The 25,210-nt window shown below is 41.8% G+C and overlaps 1 protein-coding gene across 3 annotated transcripts in view; it reads right to left on the reverse strand.

The window, feature by feature from the left end:
• Positions 1–1,695: 1,695 nt before the first annotated feature.
• Positions 1,696–25,210, reverse strand: part of LOC114618064 (zinc finger protein OZF-like) — a 30,546-nt gene continuing 7,031 nt past the window's right edge. The window contains exons 3-9 of one of the 3 annotated variants that reach the window (XM_028763686.1): positions 15,028–15,192; positions 13,754–13,908; positions 12,992–13,080; positions 12,070–12,196; positions 8,651–8,731; positions 7,465–7,544; positions 1,696–7,068 (exon numbers count right to left, since the gene is read on the reverse strand). In XM_028763686.1, coding sequence (XP_028619519.1) covers positions 5,650–7,068; positions 7,465–7,544; positions 8,651–8,731; positions 12,070–12,196; positions 12,992–13,080; positions 13,754–13,778 — 1,821 coding nt within the window. In that variant the 5' untranslated portion in view covers positions 13,779–13,908; positions 15,028–15,192 and the 3' untranslated portion in view covers positions 1,696–5,649. The remainder of the gene's footprint in view (positions 7,069–7,464; positions 7,545–8,650; positions 8,732–12,069; positions 12,197–12,991; positions 13,081–13,753; positions 13,909–15,027; positions 15,193–25,210) is intronic. The other 2 variants (XM_028763687.1, XM_028763688.1) reach the window with 2 other exon arrangements.

Genomic DNA, 25,210 nt, shown 5'->3' on the forward strand with positions numbered 1-25,210 from the left:
GACGGTCGCGGGCAGTGACGTCACTTCCGCTCGCGCTCCGTTTGCTACAGAGCCAGGACTGAGAGTCCACGTTGGTCGAACTCAGGTGTCTGATTTCAGCTTGCGGGCACAGGCGCTGTAATGGCTTCACCGCAGGAGCTGAAGGCCAACGGTGTTCTCGAGGACAAGACAGAATTAGAATCCAGGCTGTGAGCCAGGCAACGGGTGGGACAGGAAGTAATCGGTGGTGTCCAGGACCAGTAAGTCCTTTAACCACAAGGTTTCTTGTGGATACTCAGCCCACAGGAAGCTCAGCAGAAACTTTTTTGCCTGCCTCCACTGCATTCTTAGAACCTTTGCTTTCTAGAGCACCCTAATTCGGTAGGAAACAAAAGAGTCTCGCTTCTGTAATTATCTGGACCTCTCAAAGTGTGGGAATTGTTTTTGGTAGGTTGCTTCAACAGATTGATCCTACCTCAGCCCATTCCACCAGGCTCAGGAGCCAAAGGGAATAAATAATTCAAGGTTTCTGACTGGGAATCCTGAAGTAGTTACTGAGTGGGTCTTGGACTCGTCCTAATCTGCATCTTTCCCAGCAACTGCTTTCCTAAATCCCCGGTTCTATTGAATGTCCTAAGCAAAAAGTAAGATTAAATTCTGGTTTTTATCATCTCAAATCACAGGAAAAATGCCCTGTCACTCAGATTCTACCCTCCTGGATACTGATGACATGCATGAAGAGCCAGTTTAACAACGCAACAGTTGAGTGGCTGAGAACTGTAATGTTATTAGAAGCCTCTTCAACTTTCAGGACTGAATTCTGCTGATATCTGTTGGTCAATGCGAGTCAAAGAAAAGCTATAATCACCTTCTGGTGAACTTAAAAGATTTTACGGCCCTAATCTATCATCACAGGTTGCAATGGTAGTCTGTCAAGAGACCCACATACCCTCTCTGCAATGAATTTGCACAATCAGGGCCTTGTGTTGCTATAGAAACAATATGCTAATATGATTTCTCAGCGAAAAATCACTGCACATGTAGAGCTCAAGGAAAAGCTCTTTACTAAAGCACGTAGTCAATTGGGGCTAATACCCAAATAAGAGTTGAACTAGAATATAAGATTTTACTAAATTATATACACCTTAGAGTTATGCATTTAGGTCCCAGCCCGATTAAACTTTGAACAATTTAAACAGGCACTGGAAACTACAAGTCTAGGTACTTGGACAGATGGAAGATTTACACAGCAAAAGTATTACCAGGATTAAAGTACACCAATGTTGTCCTTGCCAAATAGATGTGACCCAGGGTCATGTTGCCCAGCTGTCAGAATTCAGTTTTGTTTTGGAGTTTTTTGTTTGTTTGTTTGTTTTTAAAAGAAAAAAAACTGGGAACTTTATGGCAGGCCAGAACTTAACATCCATTGTGACTGTGCTCTGCCCCCTTGAGCTGCATGTTAGAGGCATGTTTCTTTGGGGACTGGACTAATGGTTGGTCAGTCCTAGTGAACAGACATTTTGCATCCTAGCACCATGAATTAGGATCACCTCTAATAGGCCTGAGTAGCACACTACTATCTTTGGGGTGTTGGGGAACAGCACTCCTTTCAGCTAAACCCTACTTTGTATGATTTAATGTCTCTTAAGCAAATATATTAGCAAATCCTCTGTAATATCAATTCTAGTCTATTCAGAAAGAAACAATAGTAACACATTTTATTTTAAAACTGGATTTAATGTTTTAGAATAGCAACTAAAAAGTAAATGGAGTACATAAATTTCAAGCATTGGGTAAAATTTCAGTGAAAATATCATTACAGAAAAGGTACATGCAACAAATACAGAAGAAAAAAGTTGCTAAAAATCCAACTGTGTTACTAATTGCATTATACATAATGGTCTAAAAGAATTGTTAATCAGGATTTTTCAAGTAATCAGAGTTTTAAAACTCGTAACTAAAGTATATATAAAAGACACATCTACACCTGGGTTATAGGTCAGTGGTTAGCATGTGTAAAGCCCTCAGTTTGAATCCTAGCACCCACCCCCAAATGTTTTTTTAACCAAGGATACAAAAAGAAAATTAAAATATATAGCCATATAAATACCTGTCAGTCAATGGAATAAAAACTATATAGGAAAATTTAAATATTTCAAGACAAACTTTTTCCCTCCCAAATTATTTACCGGACCCCAGGTCCTCCTCTGGGTACATCTGTCTTGTCTTATTTTTTAGTTTTGTCTTTTTAAGTATCTCACAAAGTATCCCAGGCTGAGGCTACCCTTAAATCTGTGACCCTCCTGCCTTGGCTTCCCAATCCCTAAGGTTACAGTGTGAGGCAACATGCTGTAGTTTGAGACAAATACTCTCCAAAAGAATACTGATCGAAGATTAACTCAATTTAAATACAAGAAATCACTGCAGAATACAAGGCAGACCCAAAGTAAATTGATTAATTATACAACCAGGAAACATCAGGAATACAAGAAAAAAAATAAATTTGTTTCATATGTGAAAATGAAACCATGCCTAGAAAAATATACTCAAAAGTTTTAAATGATATTGTAAATCTTAGGTGTCCTATTAACATAAAAGATACTAAACAGTTTAAGGTAATAGAAAACGGGTACCTAAAACAGTATCAATTATTCTAGATGAAGATAACTGAACAGGTGTAGAATTTAGGAAAGGAGAGAAGCACGTTCACTGCAGTCTCTGACACTGATCTAATCTACAGCTAAAAACCAGTCAATTCATTTAAAATCTGGCTGTTTTGGTGGTGCTGAGGATTGAAACCACAGTCTAGTGCTCTGCAAAACAGGCACTCTTCTTATCCCTACTCCATTTCTTCTTACATAGAAGGAAAAATTATACGCCAATGTTAGGAATATCTACGACAATATCATTATGTGAGTAAGTATAATCAATATTAAGTAGTAAAAGGATCCATTGGGCTCACGAGTGTAGCTCAGTGGCAGAGTGCTTGCCTCAGCTGGGTTTGTTTGATCCTCAGCAATCACACAAAACAAAAATGAACCTTAATGTCTAAGTTGAATATATCTAAGAATTTAGAGTTAACATCAGACAACTAATATATAATTATTAATAAATGACTGCCTTTAGAGTCCTTTTAATCATTCCAGTATTTATTATTATGGAACAATGAAATCCTAGGTACTTGAGTGCTACCAGCAAATGACTATGGTCATCTCAGAGGATACAGGGAAAGCAATGAATGAATCCAAGAGGAATTTTGCCTCACAAATAAAGAAATACTATAAAACCATTATGCAAAATCCAGATATTAAAAAAACCCTCTATCCTAATAAGCAAATCAGTATAATAGAAAGCATACCTCATTATAATTCTAAAGAAAATATGCTTTTACTACTTTCACTAGTGTGCTGGACATCATACTAATTTATGTAAGGAAACAACTAAAATAGAAAAAAAAATACCATCATTATCTACAAATATGATTACCTGTCTGGGAAACCAAAAGAATCTATGACCCTCTCAAATTCATGTTAAATCTAAACTTCAGCATGATTGTTCAGATAGGGTCTTTAGAATTTCATTTAGATAGTCTAGGACAATGAGTAGAAACCTCATCCCACAACGCTGCAATTTTTATCAGAAGAGGGAAAAAAAACAACCTCATTTTCAGGCTTTGTCATATGAAAGTGACTGCATGCCAGGAAGAGTCTACTCCAGAAGCCAAAAATGCTGTTATTTTGTTTTCATGTATGTGCATGTGCATGTTGGTGTTTCCACATTTGCATGCGGCATGTGGACTCCAGACGGTAATGTTGGGTTTCCCCAATCACTTTGCATTTTATTTACTGAAGCAGGGTCTCTTGCTGAACCCAAAGTTCATGGATTCAAGTAACCTAACTCCCCAAATGGCCTGAGGATCCCCGTCTTACTTCCCAGACAGTGGGACTACAGGCAGCCTCCATGGCCGCCAGGCTCTCGGACGGGTCCTGAGAAGCCAATTCTGGTCCTCGTGTTTGCAGGGCAAGAGCTCTGCCCTCTGAGCCATCTCACTAGCTCCCATGCTGTTATTCTTGTGTGAGAAAATAAATTGCTGTATATGATCTGTCCACTGCTGGAGATAAAAACTAGCTATTCATATGCTAGGCAAGGACTCCTACCACTGAGCAAAACCCGCAGCCCTAAAGTTTACCTAAAAGTGGTAAGCTAATGAGAAGTACAATGATCTATAGATATGAAAATGCCGTAATAAAACCCAATACTATGCTCACCTAAAATTTTGTTTCTTTCAAAGGGAGCTTTTAAAGCAACTTGGTTTATGCTGTTTTGTGTTATTATTTGTGGTGTATAATGTGTGTGCAAGTGTGGTATGCATGCAGAAGTAGCAGTCCATGCTCTCCTTTGACCATGTGGGTCCCTGGGATCAAACTCAGTTCCTGCTCACAAGCACCTTTACCTTCTGAGCCATTTTGCCAGCGCAGACTGTAGTGTTTTGTGGTACTGTGGCAGTGCAGTAAAAAAAAAAAAAAAAAAAAAAACAAAAAAACACTTAAACACATGCAAGTAGCGTTGAAACTGAGTGACAGATAGAGGCTATTCTGGTGAGGACTCCCTTAGTTAGGAAGGAGGAACATGCTATTAGAACATCAAGAAAAACCAATCAGCGATACATAGTGATCTTGAACCAAGCAGATCTGTATTCTAGCATTTTGTGTGGAAGTTAGAACTTGAGAGTAATAGAATCAGAAATTTATCTGTATTTAAAGTGTTCAAAAGGAGCAACTTGGTTCCTCCTGAGTGCTTTTAGTAAAATATGAAAGGGGAGAACACTGAAGCTAAGAAGAAATTGTTAAAAGATAACTGTACCTTAAAAAACTCTCAGCCTATCCATATTACAGTAACTGAGACATCTGTGCTAAAGAGACAAGCCAGCTAGGAATGTAGCTTGGTGGCAGAGTCCTTGCCTAGCATCCACAAGACCTCAGTTCTATCCTCAGATCATCAATCTCAACCAAACTGAGGAATACGGACAAAGTTACTGTCACTTCAATCCAAAATGGATCCAAAAGATGGGACAGAACTGACTTTAATATTATAAAGGATCACAGGGTTAACATCTGTAAATAGACTAGCTATTAAGAACAGATAGGAACTATTTCTTGGTATGCTCATCAGAATCAATGGAGTCAGAGAGTAGTTGCCTAGGAGTGTCTTTCCACAATCCACCTGTGTCCTGTATTATCTTGGCTTGCAGTGAATTTTCACATTAACAAGCCAAACTGGCAGCCAACAAAAGGACTAAATCTGTTTTATTTCATAGCATTTAGAAATGTTAGGATCACGAAGAGTCAAGCATCAGAATGAAGCCACCTTATATACTGGCCTCAACTATCCCACAGATGCTCAGACTCAGATATCCATGAAAAGGTTCCAGGGTAACTGGAAAAGCTAGCTCAGTGATTGAGTGCTTGCCTAGTGTGTGTGATGTTCTAGGTCAATCCTCAGCACTACCCAAAAGAAGAAAAATTTGAGGGGGCACCTAAATATCCTATTTCATAAAATTAGGATGGTGTCTAAGGCCAGTGTGAGCCACTGTAAGCCACACGAAGCAGTTAAGACTAGTCTGATGATCTTTGGTGTCACTGTCAATATTTAAAGGTGGCAACAGACGGGCTAAATAGCAACACCCATACCCTCACACTGATAGGGCTTCTCCTCAGTGTGAACTCTGCTGTGTTTCCTTAGTCTCGAGTAAACAGCGAAGGCTTTCCCACACTGCTTACAGATATAGGGCTTCTCTCCAGTATGGGTTCGCATGTGAATGTTAAGGGATGTGGAATATATAAATGCTTTCCCGCATATGTTACACACAAAGGGCTTTTCGCCACTGTGAATTTTCAGATGTTTAGTGCGATGGGAGGAAGTAATGAAGGTTTTCCCACAATGAACACATTCAAAAGGCTTCTCTCCTGTGTGAGTTCTCACATGATGAATCAGGCCAGAGGTCCTGGTAAAGGCCTTCCCACATTCCTTACATGCAAAGGGCTTCTCTCCACTATGAATTCGTACATGTGTGGCAAGGCCCGAGTACTGAGTGAAGGCCTTCCCACATTCCTTACATTCATAAGGTTTGATTCCAGTGTGTGTTCTTATGTGTTCAGTAAGCTGAGTAGATCTAGAAAAGGTTTTTCCACATTCCTTACACTCGTAAGGTTTTTCCCCAGTGTGAACTCTTATGTGTTCAGTAAGGCCTGACCATCGAAGGAAGGCTTTCCCACATTCCATACATTTGTAGGATTTTATTCCAGTGTGAATTCTAACGTGATCATTAAGGTATGACATATTTTTAAAGGCCTTTCCACACTCCTTACATACAAAGGGCTTTTCTTCATTATGAGTTTTTACATGTGCAGAAAGTCGAGAATAATTAGCAAAGGACTTCCCACATATCTTACATACTTTGGATTTTTCTTCAGTATGAATTGATACATATTGAGTTAAGTGTGAGGAAACCGTGAAGGCTTTCCAACATTCTTTGCAGTCACAGAATTTTTCTCCAGTGCACATTCCCATGGGATTATTAAGGCATGCAAAATACTGAAAGTCCTTTCCACATTCCTCAAATTTGTAGGGGTTTCTTGCATTGAGAATTGGAAGATGCATAGCAAGGCTTGTAGGATGAATAAAACCATTCCCGTATTTACTCCAGTCATAGGGTTCTCCTCCATTGTGAGGCCTCATATCTGGCTGAAAGTAAGACTGATTAAAAAAGGCTGTCTCACAGTCTGTGCATTCAAAGGGCTTCTCATTTGTGCTAGTGTTCGGGTACATGATGTTTGGAGTCAGACTGAAGAGTTTTCCACACTGATTAAGCTCAGAAACGTTTTGTCCAGTAGAGGTTTCCTTGAGCAAAGAAAGAATGTCTTTCCCATACCAGTTACACTCAGAACTGTATCCTTGACCTTGACTTTGCATGCTCACCTCTGTGTTAAGGCATAATTGTTCACCCAACACACTTCCACATGGCTTAGAGTCACATAGGTCCCCTTCATTGTGGTTTCCTGATTGTTCATGAAGGGATGAATCACCCACCTGAAGACAAAAACAGTTTGATGTTCATAATGAACTTTACAGTTTCTTTTCCATGCAATTTCCTGACCTCTAGTTTTTCTAAACTGAATGACAGATCCTTTTGCCAAAATCTTGATGACTAATTATATGCACTAAAAAAAAGTGGTTCCATAAAACTGCTTAAAACTTGCAAATCTAATTGCATATATGGAAATACATATTTGTGGGAACTATGAGACAAAAAATCTGTATGACATATGTGGGGACTCTCCCAATTCATGACATTCCAGGTAGTTCTTCAGAAACATCAGTTCTTCTCAGGTGCATCCTACTCATCTCAGATCCCTCTCCTTTTTCTGATTTACTACAAAGCACCCCCTCCTTGAGTAGGAAACAGAAAGTCCTTGCTGATCTTACCATTTCTGTTGCACTGGAACTCTGCATCCTAAAATAATTCTCAAGCTCTGAATCGTCAATTGTAGGTTGTAGTTCCAATTCTTAAGTTAAATGGAAAGAGAAACATAAGAAGTTCAGAAAATGAATGGTATGTACAGGAGTTGGAGAGTAAGGTTCATTTGTCCTTCTTTTCAAATTAAGCACATTAAAAAAGTAAATGAATGCTGGAAAGTTGCCTCAGCCATTAATAGCTAAGGTTAAAAACCAAAAAGGTAAGAAAATACAGACAGGCAGACATAATGGTACACAACTATGATCTTAACACTAAGAGGCTAAGTCAGAGAATCTTTTTTAAGTTCAAGAGTAGCCTGGGCTATATAATTCTAAGACTCTTTCAATTATACTAACAAAAACAAACAACAAAAAAACAGAAAAAGCAAGCGGCACGGGGAGATGGCTAGTTGGTAAATTATAAGGACCTGAGCTTGAACCCTGTAACCCACTTTAAAATGCCCAGCATGGTGGCACATACTCATAATCTGAGTGCTGGAGAGGTGGGGACAGACAGATTCCCTGAGGCCTAGCCCGGTCAGTAAACCCCAGATCTCCAAGAGAGATCTGGTCTAAAAATATAAGATAGAGGCCACCTTGTCAGCAAACTTGCAAACCTAAGCTCAAGCATTGGCAGTGACATGGTGGAAAAAGAATATGACCCTGAGATTGTTCTCTGACCTCCACACGTGCGGTGATATGTACTGCACAGCAGTACAACTGCACAGAGATTTAAGAATTTTGTTTTGTTAAAAATTTAGCAATAAGACTGCTCGGTAGGTAGAATGGTTGCCTCACAGGCCCAAGCCCCAGTACCTCCAAAAAAAAAGAACAACAAAAACTAATAAAAAAAGCAGAGTCACCATTTTATGTAATGAATTATACAAACTGACCCTGTGACAGTTACAGCAACAGGAAAAGTCAGAAAGCTCTGGAAAATCAATACTGAAATGCTAAATTTAGGAAAGGGAACTCACAGGCTGTAAGACCATAGGGATGCCTAAGTACACAGAAACAGCAGACTATGTGATATGGTAGATTATCTCACGGAGAAAAAAATGGATTCAACTTCTGAGGCCAGTACACACTGTAAGAAAATTTACAGTTGCAAAACAATACCAAGCTTGTCAAAACAGATTTCTCCATGAATACTCACGTTGAGGAACAGTGCTTTCCACCACCTCGATCTCTTCTTGTTTCAACCAGGGCGTCAGACTAGGAATGAAGAACTGACATCCTGCATATACAGAAATATGTATGAGTGGAAGGGGCTCGACCAAGAGATGACAAACAGTCTTATGGCCAAGGAAATCATAGTTCAAGCAAAAGCAAGGTAATTCTTTCAAAATGAGTTAAAATTCAAATATGGGGAGGAAGGGGGGATGTAGCTTAACATGTAAGACTCTCAGAACAAGCTCTAGCACCATAGAAGAAACACCATTCCCAGGTCCTAAAAGGACTGGTTTGTTCTAGTTCTTGAAAGCCAAATGGAAGTTGATGTACACTTTCCAGAAGGGCTGTACGTCAAGGGTAGAACATTTTCCTACGATAAGCACCGCCTTAGGGTTTCATATCCAACAATGAATGCACAGCACAGTACAACAGGCATGCACTCCTGACAAAAATACAAGTCTACTAGGTTGAGCACAGCGGTGTAAGAAACTTGAAATCCCTTAACTTGGGAAGATGAGAACAAGAGAATTCCAAATTTGAGGCCAGCCTGGACTACACACACAAGATTCTGTTTCCAAATAGAAGGCCACAGTGAGGGTAAAGTAAAGAGGAGGGGAAGGGGGAAGTGTAGAAGAGGAAGGAAAGATGAAACAGAAATGGAGAAGAGAAAAGGAAGACAGATGTGGTGGCACATCTAATTCCAACACTTTGGAGGCAGAGGCAGGTAGATCTTTATGAGTTTTAGTTCAAGACTTGCCTGAGCTATGTAAACAGAGCATATTTTAAAATAATAAAGAAGAAAAAATGAAAAGAAACAAAAAAATCAGAGTTCTTCAAAGAAAACAATGGCTGAGGAATATGTTTTTAATGTCCATCACTGGGGAGGATTTGGAAGGAACTAGGACTGGGGAAAATGCAATCAAAATGCACAGAAAAAAAAAATTTTTTTTTAACTGCTTAGCACCCTTTGCACTGAGGAAAAGCAAATCAAACCTTGAGATTTCATCTTATCCCACGCAAAATGATACAGATCAACTAAATAACCAATAACAAATGCTGAAGGGGATGAGGGGGAAGGGAACCCTCAATCACTGTTGACAGAATTGCAAATTGCTGCAGCCACTATGGAAATCAGTGTAGAGAACTCTCAAAAAGCTAAAGTAAATCTCCCATATGACCCAGCTATACCACTCCTTGGCACATGCCTAAAGGACTTGAAATCCTGCTCCACAGATACCTGCTCAACCATGTTCACCACTGCTCTATAGCACAATTGCTGGGAACTGGAAACAACCCTAAGTGTCCTTCAACCAACAAATGCATAGTGAAAATGTGGTACACATAACTTATGTAATACGAGTCAGCTGTGAAGAAAAAACAAAATCATGAAGTTTGCAGGTAAACGGATGGATCACAGTGAGTGAGGTACAAGACCCAGAAAGACACATGTTCTCTCTTATCTGAGGCTCCTAGCTCCAAATCTTCATTCAGATGTGAGTATACAACCTGGAGAAACTGCAGAAGGCAGGAATGTAGAAAGGACCACTGCCAGAGTCAGGAGTGTGGGGCAATACTAGAGGAGAGTAACTGAGTGTAAGTGATCTGAGATGGGAGGGGGAGGAGCTTTAACTAGGAGGAGGGAGGGAGGAAATACACAAGGAGGGAGGAGGGCAAAATAACAGTAAGGATGTCTGAAAATGTTATATTCCAAAAATAGTACACACTTTTGCTGCCACCCTTGGTTGTCTCACAGAGGTAGAAGGTTACATTCCTATTGGTGAAGACACCATTCACATCCGACACAGGCCTGTAGGCCTCTGAGTTAGAGCCGATCTGAATGTTTCCTTCCCGAGGACTAGCTTGCATGGTACCAGAAGGTGCCATACAAGCTTCCAAAACAGGGAAGCAAACAAGAGTCCAGCCAAGCATCTCTGAACCACAACAACCAGCATGGCATAATAACCATAGGATACAAAATTGACACATATAACCAACAGCTCTCTAATTGGCCTTAAGAGCCACTTGACAAGAGAGAAGTTATACCTAATGCTGGAGATCTTGGAGAACCTACAGTGCCCACCTTACTAAACCAGCATAACCCATCTACCTTCTAAACATGTGTCTTCACACCCACAGATGAGTGTAGTCTTCATCCCTCTTCAAAGAAACACCTCCTTGTAACAGACAGAAACCATTACAGAAAACCACAATGAATCAAATACAAAGTTGTAGAGCCTGGTCCCAATGGATACATGTACAGTACAACTCCTGCACCTAAGGTTCAGAGAACATTTTAGAAGAGGAGGTATAAAGATTATAAAAGCCAGAGGATCGAGGAGTTTGCTGTGAGACTGTCTCTTTGTAATATCAGAAGCTACGTAGAAGTCTCAGCAACATGACTGCTTAAGCAGAAGCTAGACTAGGAGGACACTAACAGACATGCTAATGTGGGAAGGGGAAGCTCACAAGCCTCGACCTCACACAAAGAACTACAAACAACTACGGGATGCTGGGAGGGGGGAAACACACACACACCTAATACTATGTGGACTGTGCAGATTGCATTTATGTAGTTAGGAATACACACACACAATGAAATGAGACCATGAATTTGAAAGAGAGCAAGGAATATACGGGAGGAAGGAGACCTAGGAAGAGTATAGAGGGAGGAAAGGGAATGGCAAAATGGTCTAATTGTATTTTAATCTCAAAAAATAAAAAGAAATTTTTTAAAGAAAGGAAGAGAGGAAAGAAGAAAAAAAGGAAAAATAAAAAGATTTACAACTGTAGATTCTTATGTATTATGCCAGGAATGTTATTTGTTGGAGCTGGGAAGATGGCTTGCTGGCTAAGAGTGTCTGCTGCACAATCACGAGGCCCTAAGTCAGGATCTCAGCGACCCACATAACACGCTGAGCATGGTCTAGAATGTGCCTGCAACTACAGTGCTATGGGAAATTCGGGAGGGATTGTCGGGGCTTGGTGTCTGGAAGACACAAGAGCTCCAAGTTCAGGGAGAAAGCCTGTCTCAGGGGATAGGTAGTGATAGAAGAAAACACCTGGTGCCCTTCTATAGTTTCTGCATGTGCGTGCATGCATAGAAACACACGAATTCAAAAAGCTATTTTTTAGTTTGATTTCATTATATAGTCCTAGATATATAGACAGGCTGGCCATGAACTCAAGAGGTCCACCTGCCTCTGCTTCTGCCTCTCAAGTGCTGGGATTAAAGGTGTGAGCTCTTTGACCTCCACTCCCACACAAAAGTTTTATTTAAAAATTGATTTGATCTGTCATTCCACTAAATTCCTAATTAACATGATCAGTCTCTAACACATTAAGAAGCATGCATGTAACATGTATCTGTACCATAAAGGTAACGAGGGACACCGGAAGCCTTACCCACTGAAGTCAAGTTCTCGTAGTTCTCCAGCATGACCTCTCGGTACAGATTCTTCTGAGTCAGGTCCAGTAAAGTCCACTCATCCGGGGTGAACTCCACAGCCACATCATCGAAGGTCACTGAATCCTAAACCATTACATACATGTTGGTTTGAGCCAAGTAACAGTCTTCCTAGTACTCAATGGAAAATTAGGAAGGTGGACCTAATCCCTACACATGGTTCTCAGCTCAGCCTCACGCAGCTGCAGGGTCAGTGGCCCCAGGAACTCTTCTCTCTCTACACTGACTCTCTGCTGCCCTTCTACTGTTGCATGACTTGACTTTGTAAGCATGCTTTCCCGCAGCACAGCCAGGCTAGAAGTTCTTCTGTTCTTACTGCCTCACTGAAGCATATTCCTAAGCAAACTGTAGATAGCAGATAAATAGATCTTCTGAGAAAAGGGTGTTCTCACCTGCTTACCATCTGTAAGAGCACTCAACGAAACAAAAGACATACAGTTATTAATGAAGCTCAAGATTAATGGGGGCCCATGTCTGTGATCCCCAACACTGGAGAGGGAGGCTGAGACCAGCCAGGGCTATACAGCGAGTTCAAGGTTAGGCTATATAGCCACTCTATCTATAAAATTAGTGAAGTCGAGGACAGAGCTCAGTAGTAAAGCATGTGCTGAGCATGGATTAAAAAGGCCTTGGCTCAATCCCCAGCCAAGCAAACACGTTAATAAACAATAACAGAAATGCTAGAAGGATTTGCAAGGCTGTTCCTCAGAGAAATTCAACTCTTCACTCACTAGTGAGATTGTACTTCCTTTAAGAAGCCCTAGAGACTGAGTCTGTCTAAACTCTAGACTCTAGAAGGAAATGGTTCTAGATCACAGATGAAAAAGTTGTATTTGGTAGAATGATATCCTCTCTCTTTACCTGGTAACAATTTGCCTGGTTGTCAGTCACCGTCCCTTCCACTTCTATGTTTGCTTCGTAGACGTAGATAGGCTCTCTTGAAAGAAGGCCTGATAGGAAAGAAAGAGCATAAAATCCCAGAGCTGCCTTAATCCCACATCCACATGCCATAAAGTCACTCCACGACAATATGACATTCCCCTGCCATCTGTACACTCTTCAAACCACATAAATACATATTCCTACCAAGAAATGCCACAGCACTTACGCCTCCCCTGGAGCCAGAGGGCAAGCTAGGAACTGTGCTGCCAACTGAGAAAGAGTGTTCTCACTTTATAGATAAAGGAACTTAAGATATAAAAAACGTTGACTCTGGGGCTGGTGAGATGGCACATCTGGTTAATGCAAGTGCTCACACTAGATGCCCAAAGTTTGATCCCAGGATCTCACATGGCAGGAGAGAACTGACCCCCCCCCCAAAGACCTCTGACTTCTACATTTACCCACACTCATACAAATGCATACGTACACTAATAAATAAAGTAAAATAAAGTATAAAAAGAAACATATGACTTTGTATTGTCCCTGGTGACAGAACTCATGACAATTATACAACATCTGTTCTGCAAGCATACTGGGGCCCTAAATCACAAGCCACTATTATACAGCCCACTTCAGCTCTTTGTAAATGAACACACGAAAGTACTAAAGTCCTACCCACTGGACTTTGCTGTGCAGGAGAGACCTAAAACAGTCTGAAACAGAGCTTCAACAAGGACTTACCATGGGACAAATCAATGGCTGCCATCCCGTGATGCTGATGGTGAAATGTGCCTGAACACTCCCTTCCCTGATGCCAAGATCACTTCGGGACAGCTTATGAATCTAAGTGGACAGAGGCAATCTCCATTCCTCTTAATACAGGGTTATATGGAGTCCTGTTCACATCAATCATTAATCAACAACATCGAACGTCAGTCATCAAACATCACACAGTAGTGCTCACTCTTGTGCAGATAATATATGTGAAACCCACCAGCAAACATCTACTCACTAACAGTAGCCGTACGAATACCAATTGACCTTTACTGCTTTTGTCAGAAGTTGTGCTAGGACCTTTACCTATATAAGCTCACCTGCTACTGTAACCATCCTACACAGTAGAGATCGCTGCCCACACTGAAACACCCACATTCAGGCAGCACTAGTCACCAGTCTAGTATCACCCAATCTGGAAATGAACTGAGAACTGATGAAGCTGAGTCTGTCGTGTGACTGCTGCTGCTCCCTAACATGACGACAAGATATGGGCCCACCACAGCACTACTCAGGAGTCACTACTTCAATAATATTATGACTTAATTTTAAGAACTCAAATTGAAATAGTTTTAAAAATCAACATGACTACTTTCTGACAACCCTGAAGTATGTCTGGCACAGGGCCTGACAGTACACACTGATGATACTAGCACTTAAGAGGCCAACACAGGAAGACTGTAAGAGCCTCAACTACATAAAGACAACCTTTCTTTAAAAACAAAAAAAGAAAGAAAAGAAAACAAGTTTGAAATAGCTTATCTATTGAATCTACTTATTTTCTTTTCCCTCTTCTTTTAAGGACAGAATGTCATACTGTGATACAAGGGTTGGCCTTGAACTCACCATGTGAGTGAGGATGACTTTGAACCTCTGATCCTTCTGCTTCTATCTCACATCTACTAGGATTACAGATGTGTTCCCCCATGCCTGGTTTATGTGGTGCTGAGGATAGAATTCAAGGCTTTGGGCATATGAGCCAAGAACTATACCATGAGGTTAAATTCCCTGCCCTGTGTGTGTATGACTGGCCTATACCCAGGGCCTCAAGCTAAACATACACTCTACCACTAATTTACACCCCCAGCTTCTGAATCTTTTAGAACTACTCATCTCATTTATTATAAACATAAGTCAAACATGTCTGGAAAGAAAGTATGCATCTGAATTTTTTATTATGTATTAAAATGGTATTTTCAATACATGGGTTAAAATAAAAACATTATTACAAATAATCTTACCTCTTCTATTTCATTTACTGGAGGTACTGGAGATACTGGTTTATTTCAGGTCTGGCTTATTCTTTAATTCTTTCAGCAAATTATTAGGAAGTCCTATTCCTGTGGTAGGCATGAGCAGATCAGGGAAGGACAGAAAATATCCTGTTCTGTAAAGATCTAGAAGTCCTATGGGGAAATATAATCATAACAAAAAAAGAACTGATATATTACTTCATAAGTACTACAAGAAAAATCAAGCAGACAAGGAGAGAGACCTGCATATGCACACACAGGAAGTGCAAACTGAAAACTGGTTTGGGACAAGATGGCAACACAAAAAGAGAACTAGCACTGGCTATAATCATCTCTGACCCAGAAGTTAGAACAAGAATTGACAGGTATTTTATTTTTTTGAAAAGGAGGAACTGAGGGCAGGAGAGATGGCTAGGTGTCTTAAGGGCACTGGCTGTTCTACCAGAAGACTTGGGTTCAATTCCCAGCATCCACATGGCAGTTCATATTATCTGTAACTCCAGTTCCAGGGGATGCAATACCCTCTGAGGACACCAGACATAAAAGTGGTACACATACATGCAGGCAAAAACCCACTCATAGGCCGGGTGGTGGTGGCGCACGCCTTTAATCCCAGCACTTGGGAGGCAGAGGCAGGCGGATTTCTGAGTTCAAGGCCAGCCTGGTCTACAGAGTGAGTTCCAGGACAGCCAGGGCTACACAGAGAAACCCTGTCTTAAAAAAAAAAAAAAAAAAAAAAAAAACAAACAAAAAACCCCACTCATATAAGACATATAATAATGATAATGATGATAATAATAATAAACTATTTTAAATTTTCTTTAAAACCTAAGAGAGAGAGAGAGAGGGGGGGGGGGGAAGAAAGAACCCACCCACTGGGGACAGTTCAGACAGTAAAGTGCTTGTCATGCAAGCACAAGAACCCACATGTAAATCTGGGCAGTGCTGGGGAGGCTCACTGGCCATTCTCATCAAACTAGAGAGTTCTGGATTCAGCAAGAGAGCCTATCTCAGAAATAAGGATGGATGAGAAATAGAGAGATAGCTGACCAATTAAAAGTACTGGCTGCTCTTGCAGAGGACCTGAGTTCAATTCCCAGCATCCACATCCACCAACTCGTACCACCTGTTAACTGCAGCTCTAGGGAACCTAATGGCCTCTTCTGGCCTCCCAGTGTACCCACACATGGCAGACAAAAACAAAGTGACAATAAAACTAAAGCTTAAAAAATAATACTGTAAAGCATGATTACAGATGACATCCAACATTAACTTCTGTCCTCTACACACACACACACATACACGCGCACACACACACACACGCACACACTCACATACACACTCATACACAAACTCAGAGCACATTTCAAGTACTAGGGTCTTGGATCTTGATTGGCAACACTAGGATTATATATAAATAAATGCCCTTTCTTCTTCATACTGGCACAGGATCATGGGCAGGCTCTGCTGGGCTCTTTAGTATGGATTACCTTTTTAAATAAAGAGTATTAGGTATTCAAAAAAAAGTGTCAATTTTGTCTTTTTCTTCTCTTTATCCACCCCATCCCTCCAAACAGGAAGCCTTGGTTGGCTCTACCTTCTAAGAATTAGCATGTGCCATCAAAGTCCTTCTTTTTATGATGCTGGAGATAGAACCTAGGACTCCTGAGCACAATAAGAAAGTGCCCAACAGCCACTAAAGCTGCATGCCCAGCCAGAGTTTGTTTTCATTTCTGCAATAAATTTCCTTTTTTTTTTATTTTATTGTTATCTTGCAGTAAATAAAGACTTGTTCAAAAGAAAGAAAGAAAGAAAGAAAGAAAGAAGGAAGGAAGGAAGGAAGGAAGGAAGGAAGGAAGGAAAGAAAGAAAGAAAGACGGACGACCATGAAATGAGGGAGGCTTTGTAATCTCCACACTTTTCAAAACAGAAGCAAAAAGACTTCAAAGCAGCTAAATAACAATGTTATCTTTTAAAAACACCAGACCTGTAATCCCAGCTACTGGGGAGGCTAAAGCCAAAAGAAGCCAGTTTAGGCTACAGAATGACTTCAAGGCCAACCTGGGCAAATTAGTAGGCTCCTGTCTCAAAACTTCAAAAAGGGCTCAGGATGTAGCTCAGTGTTAGAGCATTTGCCTAGCAAGCATGCCAAACCCTAGGTTCAAGTCCCAGGGCTTAGCTTACCCACTTCCCACTCCTCCCCAACATCACACATAAATAAGCCAGTGAGATGACTGGGCAGGCAAAGGTTCTTATTGCTAGGCCTGATAACTTAGTCCTACCTATCCCCAGTCCCATGTGGTAGACTGAGAGAAGTGACTCCTGAATACCGGCCTCTGACTTCCACATGACATTGTGGCATATGCTCTCTCCCCACAAATAATGCTAAGATTTCATAAATCCAGTAGAACACCAGCCTAACAAGTGCTCTACAAGTAGTGGCATTGCATTTCCATCAGCTCTGGAAGGCCCGTGGTTCATCATCTACCAGCCAAGCTCACCCACACAAACTCCCTATGCAGCTCTCTACAGCTCGTGAATCCCAAATGCTGGGCTAACTAATGTCCTACAAATCACATTTAGACTCTAAAGACAGACAGTGCCCACTACAATTATCCCTAGAATCTAGTCCTTCTGATCTCTTGCTAATCCGTGCTGGGGCCTCTTAAATACAGGAAATAGCAAAGTTCCTTACAGTGGGAAAGATATTCAGTAAAATCACATGACTCACATTGTTATGTGTGGGTGACTGCAGTACAGTGCCAACTATGGCACCTGCCTTGACAGGCCAAACAAATGTTGCTTTTGGGCCTACCAAAAGCAGTTAATTGTTTCCTTTTCAGCCTATGTGGAGATAGAACTTGAGACATTGTCATACTTCATAGCCCAAGCTGGTCTCAAAATTACAATTCTCCAGTCTCAGCTTTCCAATGAAGTGTTTTGTGGTTGTCATCAAGTCTAACCTAAGTTTCACTCCCAGATCTTTAAACTGTTCTCTGGCCTCAATGTATATGGCATGAGCATACCTAATTACACATATGCAAAATAAATAAATGGACTTTTCTTTACTTGTGTATGTGGTTGTACTCACCTGTGTAGGCATGTTTGGTCTATTTTTGGTATCTTCCTCTATGGCTCTTATTTTTTGAGACAGTATCTGTGACTGAACTTGGGGATTTCTGTTTAGACTAGACTGGTTGTGATGCTTTGTATATGCTTGGCTCAGGGAGTGGCACTATTAGGAGGTGTGGCCTTGTTGAAGTAGGTGTGTCACTGTGGGAGTGGGCTTTAATACACTAGTCCTAGCTGCTGGAAAGCCAGTCTTCCACTAGCAGTCTTCAGATGAAGATGTAGGCTGGGCAGTGGTGGTGAGTGGCGCACGCCTTTAATCCCAGCACTTGGGAAGCAGAGGCAGGTGGATTTCTGAGTTTGAGGCCAGCCTGGTCTACAGAGTGAGTTCCAGGACAGCCAGGGCTAAACAGAGAAACCCTGTCTTTAAAAAAAAAAAAAAAAAAAAAGATGAAGATGTTAAACTCTCAGTTCCTCCTGCACCAAGCCTGTCTGGACACTGTCATGTTCCCACCTTGATAATGGACTGAACCTCTGAACCTGTAAACCAGCCTCAATTAAATGTTTTCCTTATAAGACTTGCCTTGGTCATGGTTGGTGTCTGTTCACAGCAGTAAAACCCTAACTAAGACAGAAGCTGGTACTAGGGACTAGGGTATTGCTGTGATAGGTCTAACTGTGCTTTTGTTTTGAAGAATCTGGATTTGGGGACTTTGGATTTGGAAAGCAGTGGAATGCTTTTAAGTGGGGCTTAGTGGGCTATCGTAGTATGAATACAGAAGACTATGTTGCTAAGAATGATTTGAACTGTGCAGACCTAGCCCAAGAGGTTTCAGTGGAGAAGAATTTCAGTACGTGACCTAAAGACTGTTTTTGTTGTATTTTAGTGAAGACTGGTGGCTCTTTGCCCTAGTCTGAAGAGTCTGCCTGAGGCTAAGGTAAAGAGATTTACATTAATTGTATTACAAAGGAAGTCAACTCTCTTTTGAGAGTCCAGCAGAGACTTTATTCTCTGGTTTAGTCTCATAAAGAGTATTTTAATGAAAAAGAGCAAGCTCAGAAAGTGACCTCATCGATGGTTCCATCTGATGCATTCATAACCTGACAGATATCTTAATGTTCCTGTTGCTGTGATAGAATAACCTGACCAAAGTAACTTAAGAGTTTATTTTGGTTCACAGTTCTAAGGTACAGTCTACCTTGGTGACGTCATGAAGCAGCTGGTCACACTGCATGTGCAGTCAGGAAAAGGCAATGAATAACGCTGCTTAGTTCCTTCATCTCAGTCCAAACCCAGTCCTTACCAATATGCTATGCAGACTTAGGGGCCACCCACCTAAATGAGCCCGTCTAGATCATCTCTCCCAGCTACGAGAGGCTCCTTTCCTAGACACGTCTAGGTACTATCAAGTGGAAAATCAGTATAAACCATCCCTGTGGAGAAAGTAGGTCACTGGGGACTGCCTTTGAAGGTTTGTCTTGCCCCTTGCCCCTTCAGGTGTTTTTTCTGTTCTGACTGCCAAGAGGCACACCACCTCCATCACCACATGCTTTTGCATCCTGATGCTCGGCATCACCTAAGACCTAAAGCCACGGGGCACAGACAGATCACAGACTGAAACTTGTGAAAAATAGGCCTAAATTCATCTTTCATGGAAAATAGCCTTGCATCTTTCTCTCAGGTTTCTGACACTGACAAACACAGGATTCTGTCCTGGGAGTCTGGGTGGAATACACATGCAAGAGTCCTGGAGGGATTTAACTGATATGAATGGGTCACAATCAATGGTGACAAGGAAGAAAAGTTGAGACACAGACCATCCTTATCACATTAGTGTACACAGCTGACTTGGCTGAGTGATGCTGACTTGACCAAGTGATACTGCGGCATTTAAGAAATATGATGTTTATATTTACAATATTACAATACAAGGGTGGGAGAGATGGCTCAGTAGTTAAGAGCATTTGCAGCTCTTCCACATAGTGGCTAACTACTGACTCTGTAACACCAGGATTAGGGGATCAAATGGCCGTCTTCTGGCTTCCATTGGCATGGTGATTATGGTGCAGAGATATAGAGTCAAAATACTTGTACACATAAAATAAATAAAAGTTTTTTTTTTAATTTAAAATCCAAGTGTTTAGGTTTTTACCACAGTTAGTACTGCTTGCAAAGGATGCACAAAACCCTGGCTTATATGTCCAGCACCACATAAATCAAGTATGGTAGCATAAATCTCTAATCCCAGCTCTCAGAGTACGTAGAGGAAGGAGGATTAGACATTCAAGGCCATCCTCTGCTATGTATTGAGTTGAAAACCAGTCTGAGCTACAAGAGACATCATACTTTTTAAAAAAAAGATTACAAATACAAGTTGTGCAATACAAGTTGAGACTGAGGAGCAAAGACTGACTTTGAGGCCAGCGGGAGCGAAATGGTGTGAGACCCTGTCAAATAAGAACAGACCGGGCAGGGCTGGAGAGATGGCTCAGAGGTTGGGAGCACTGATTGCTCTTCCAGAGGTCCTGAGTTCAATTCCCAGCAACCACATGTTGGCTCACAACCATCTGTAATAGGATCTGATGCCCTCTTCTGGTGTGTCTGAAGACAGCTATAGTGTACTCATATACATAAAATAAATAAAACTTAAAAAAAAATACAGACCAGGCTTAGAGATGGAGCTTACTGGCAGAACACTTGCCTGATATTCCTGAGGCAGAGGACTCCACATTCAGCACCATTAAAAAATACAATAAACTACACAACGCAGGGGCCAGAGACAGCTTAGAGGTTAACAGTGTCTGCTACTCTTCAGAAGGCTCTAGGTTTGATTCCTAGTACCCCACGGCATCTCACAACCATCTGAAGTCCAGAAATGTGGGACTCTGAGATCACTGCATGCACATGGTGCACAGACATACAAGTAAGCAAAACACACAAAAAAAGAATAAATAAATAATAAAAATTAAATAAAAAGACACCCGCAATGCATTTAGTGAGGAGTGTGACAGGCGAGGTGGAGGGCTCTAAATGACTAAATGAAAGGTGGAGGTGGACTAAATGAAAGCACACTCGTGAGCTTGCACCACGTCCTGAGCTTCCCTGACCAGGGAAACATTATGCCCACTGGCTGTTCAGGAGACAACCTTCAACCTACATGAAACTCCTCATTCCAGGGAGATGGCTGGAAGCAGGGAGCTCGAGTCTCTAATGAACTTTCAAAAGCACTTGCTGTTGTAACTCGACTCACAAGTAGTACAAAACCCACGGACAAGCTACAGTACAACACGAGAACCAATACCTCACACAACAGAACTGCATGCTGGAAATACAGGCCTCGACACACCACCACGTTATACAGTACGCCCACTGAACCCACTTACCACAACCAACCAATAAGGCACCAGTGGAGGGTGGTACAGGATGAGACTGTGTATGTGGCTGTATGTAAACGCATGTGTGCACGCTGAGGCCAGAGGGGAATGAAAGGAGAGCCTCTGACCTATGTATGCACAACACACACACACACACACACCACACATACACACACACACACACACAGAGTAAAAATAAATCTTAAAAAAATAACAGTCTGAAGATGTAGCTCAGTCGACAGCATGCTTGCCTACCGCTCATGAAGCCTTGGTTACATCCCCAGCACATTAGCCAGACCTGTAAATCCAGCATGTGGAAGGTAATGAATGAAGCCATCCTTGGCTAATGAGTTCCAGGCGAGCCTGGGATACAAAAGACCTTGCCTCATAAAAAATTAATTTTTGTATTCTGAGTAAACCCTTCTATCCCTTTTCCCAGGTACAAGCTACCTAGCAGCAAATTACAAGAAGGAGTTACTCGGCTAGCAATATGGCTCAGTGGGTTAAGACTGACAGCCTGTGTTAATTCCTGAACCTACAGTGGAAAGAGAAAACTCAAAGTGGCATGTATGTACTCACTCACACACACATCAAAGAGTGACATGTACACACATACACACACATACACACACAGAGTCTCTCTCTCTCTCACACACTCTCTCACACACACATATACACACACACTCTCTCTCTCAGTCCTCTTTCTCTGTCAGTCCCCCCCCCCAGTCTCTGTCTCCCTTTCTTCCTCTCTCTCTCTCTCTCTCTCTCTCTCTCTCTCTCTCTCACACACACACACACACACACACACACACACACACCCCTCCCTTTGGGAGGGTGGGGTCCGAGATAGGGTCTCATTATACAGCCTTGGCTGACCTGGTACTCACTATGTGGACCAGGTTGGCTTCAAACTCATAGATCTCCCTGCCTCTGTCTCCCAGCCCCAAGTACTTGGATTAAAGACCACCATGCCTGGCATAAATTAGTAATAACCTTTGAAGAAAGATTTTTACTTGCTCAGTTTCCAAGGGATCAGAGGTGCTTGGTGCATGTGCTTGGGCAGAACACTACTATAGCAGGAGCCTCTGGCAGACAAGGTTCTCCAAAAATGACAGGCAGGAAGCAGAGCAGCACAGTAACAAGAAGCTAAGACAAGACACAACCCCTAAGAACATGCACAGTGGCCTTCCTCCCATCATAGTTTATATAAATAAACTATGCAATAGTTTACAAAAACTTTGAATCCATCAATGGATCAAATCATTAATTAAGTTAAAGTCCTCATAATCTAATCCTTTGTGGAACCACCATCGTGGAAATACCCAGAGCACCCACCGTGTTCACCCACACAGCCACAAATGACAGAATTTTCTTCTTTTTAAGCCAGTCTCCAGTCACTTTTAAGAACTGAGACCAAGACTGTGTTCCGCACAATCTTGGGCTGTAGTATAAGCTTCTCTGGCATTTACCTTAAACGACCTTGCAGACCAGGAAAAGCAGCACACTGCTAACAGTTTCAGACATGGACCCTGAGGAGACTCAGTGTCAGTTTTGAAGTAACAAGGACCAAACCTGTGACACTTTCTAGATGAAGCTCTTCTTAAAAGGAAGAACACCTTGGCCCTGGCATACAATAAAGACTGAACAACTACAAGATATCAATGTGTCAAGTGGCTGGAATTTCCTAAAAATTAATGAGTCACCTGGCCCATCCAGCAATATGTTTGGGCATGCAACATCAACCTACCATCAAATAAGAATAGTAGAGAAAACACTGCACTCAAGCTGGGTGTGGTAGTGGTCTACACCTGTAATCCCAGCACTCAGGAGGCAGAGGCACAGATATCAGTCTGACGATTCTACCAAGACCCTGTGGCAAAAAGAAGACACTGGATGTGCTGATGATTTGACTCAATGAGTAACATGCTTGGCTAGCATACATAACACCCTGTGTCCTGTCCCCAGCACTGAATAAAACCAGGAGCAGGAACATATGCCTGTTACAACACTATGAAGGTAGAGGCAGGAGGGTTGGTCATCCTCAAGAGTTCAAGGCTGGCCTGGACTACATAAGACCCAATCTCCCCAGAAAAAGGAAGGAAAAAAAATTAAGATCCTAAGTTCTGTGAGCACAAGTAGACTTCTTGTGGCAAGAGCTTGTGACCGATTTTTTTCTACGCTTGTTTCAGTTGCATAAAGAACTTAGGACAAGACCTACCTCACAAATGAGTCTGCATGACATATGAGCACCAAAAGGAGAGCAAAGAGATGAACTTCTGTAGAAACTTTGAATATTTGTATTTATGGAAACTCATCTTAGAAATCTGAGGAGTAGGCAAAGCATTTGCCTTGCAAGCATGAAGATCTCAGTTCAAATCCCCAGAAATGCAAAAACCAGAAGCAGCAATGCCATGTCAGTATCCAAGGTGCCTACAGGGAGGTGGGGAGTAGAGAGAGAAGCAGCCGGAAATGTCAGAAAGCTTGGCAAGACATAGAAGAAAAAACTCTGCCTCAAACAAGGCAGAAGGCAAGGACCTACACCTAAGGTTGCCCTGATTCCATTCATATACACACACTCACATACCTCATACACACACATATATCATACACACAGATAAAATGTATAGTTAAAAAAAATCTCAGTACAGAGCCACAAATAGCATGCTTGCTGTTTGCCTTGCCAGGACACCTGTACTCATGTGGAGCTACCAACCGTTTGTCTGGACAACCAAGGGTATAAAAAGTCAAGACTAGTGACAAGGACACCTGTATAAAGTTACTGTGGATATGGGGTACACATTTGTAACCCCAACACTTGGAAGGCTAAGGAATTCCAGGTCAGCCTCTGTCTGCCCCCCCATCTCTCTTGTCCCCCCTTCCCCCCCACACACACACACACTGGACTGCCTTGTCTGAGAGGATACAAGGTATCGGGGTATGTGTGACCTGCCAGAACCCCGGCCACTGGCAGGATGCACTCAGTGGTGCAGAGTGCTCACCTGGCAAACAAGGCCTGGCTTCACCCCTTACACAGGGTAGAAGAGGACATGCTTGAGTTGTTTGCAGTGCATATTGGAATTCCTCCTTCCACTCAAACTAGCCCTTCCCCTCCCTGAAGTAGTATCCACAGTAACCCAGCTCCTGAAACTTTTGATAAATGCTGACACACACTGGGGACTGGAATTACTCCATGGGTAACAGCCAGAAATTTCCTTTGCCAAGATCAACTGCCAGAGGGACCTGAAGGGGCCAGACAGCTTTAAAATGTCCTTATCACCTTCTGTATATTCCACTCGGGGATCCCAGGGAGCCAGCTGGGCCTTTGTATTTCAAGTGATTTAATTAAGAAAAAAAAAAAAAGATTCCTCAAGTATAGCCAAATTATTGGGTATTAGTCAATTCCAGGTGTAGTCAGGCTAACAAGCAGTGACTGCCATCACAGGCACACGTTAGGTACCAGTGTGTCTGTCATTCATGAGGAAGTCTGAATTTGATTTATCAAGAGTCTCCCCTAATTGATCTCCATCTTATTGAGAGCCTGAAGATTCAGCTAGTCTAGCTAGCCAGCTTACTCAACAGATCCTTTATCTCTGCCTCCCAAGTGCTAAAATTACAGAGTAGCTGCCACGCCCACCCAATATTTATGTGGGTTCTAGGGATCCCAATTCCATTCTGCAGAACCAAAAGAGGTCTTTAATCACCGAACCATCTCTCCAGCCCAAGATTC

Source organism: Grammomys surdaster, unplaced genomic scaffold, assembly GCF_004785775.1.
Source record: "Grammomys surdaster isolate TR1022 unplaced genomic scaffold, NIH_TR_1.0 140, whole genome shotgun sequence".
NCBI lineage: Eukaryota > Metazoa > Chordata > Mammalia > Rodentia > Muridae > Grammomys > Grammomys surdaster.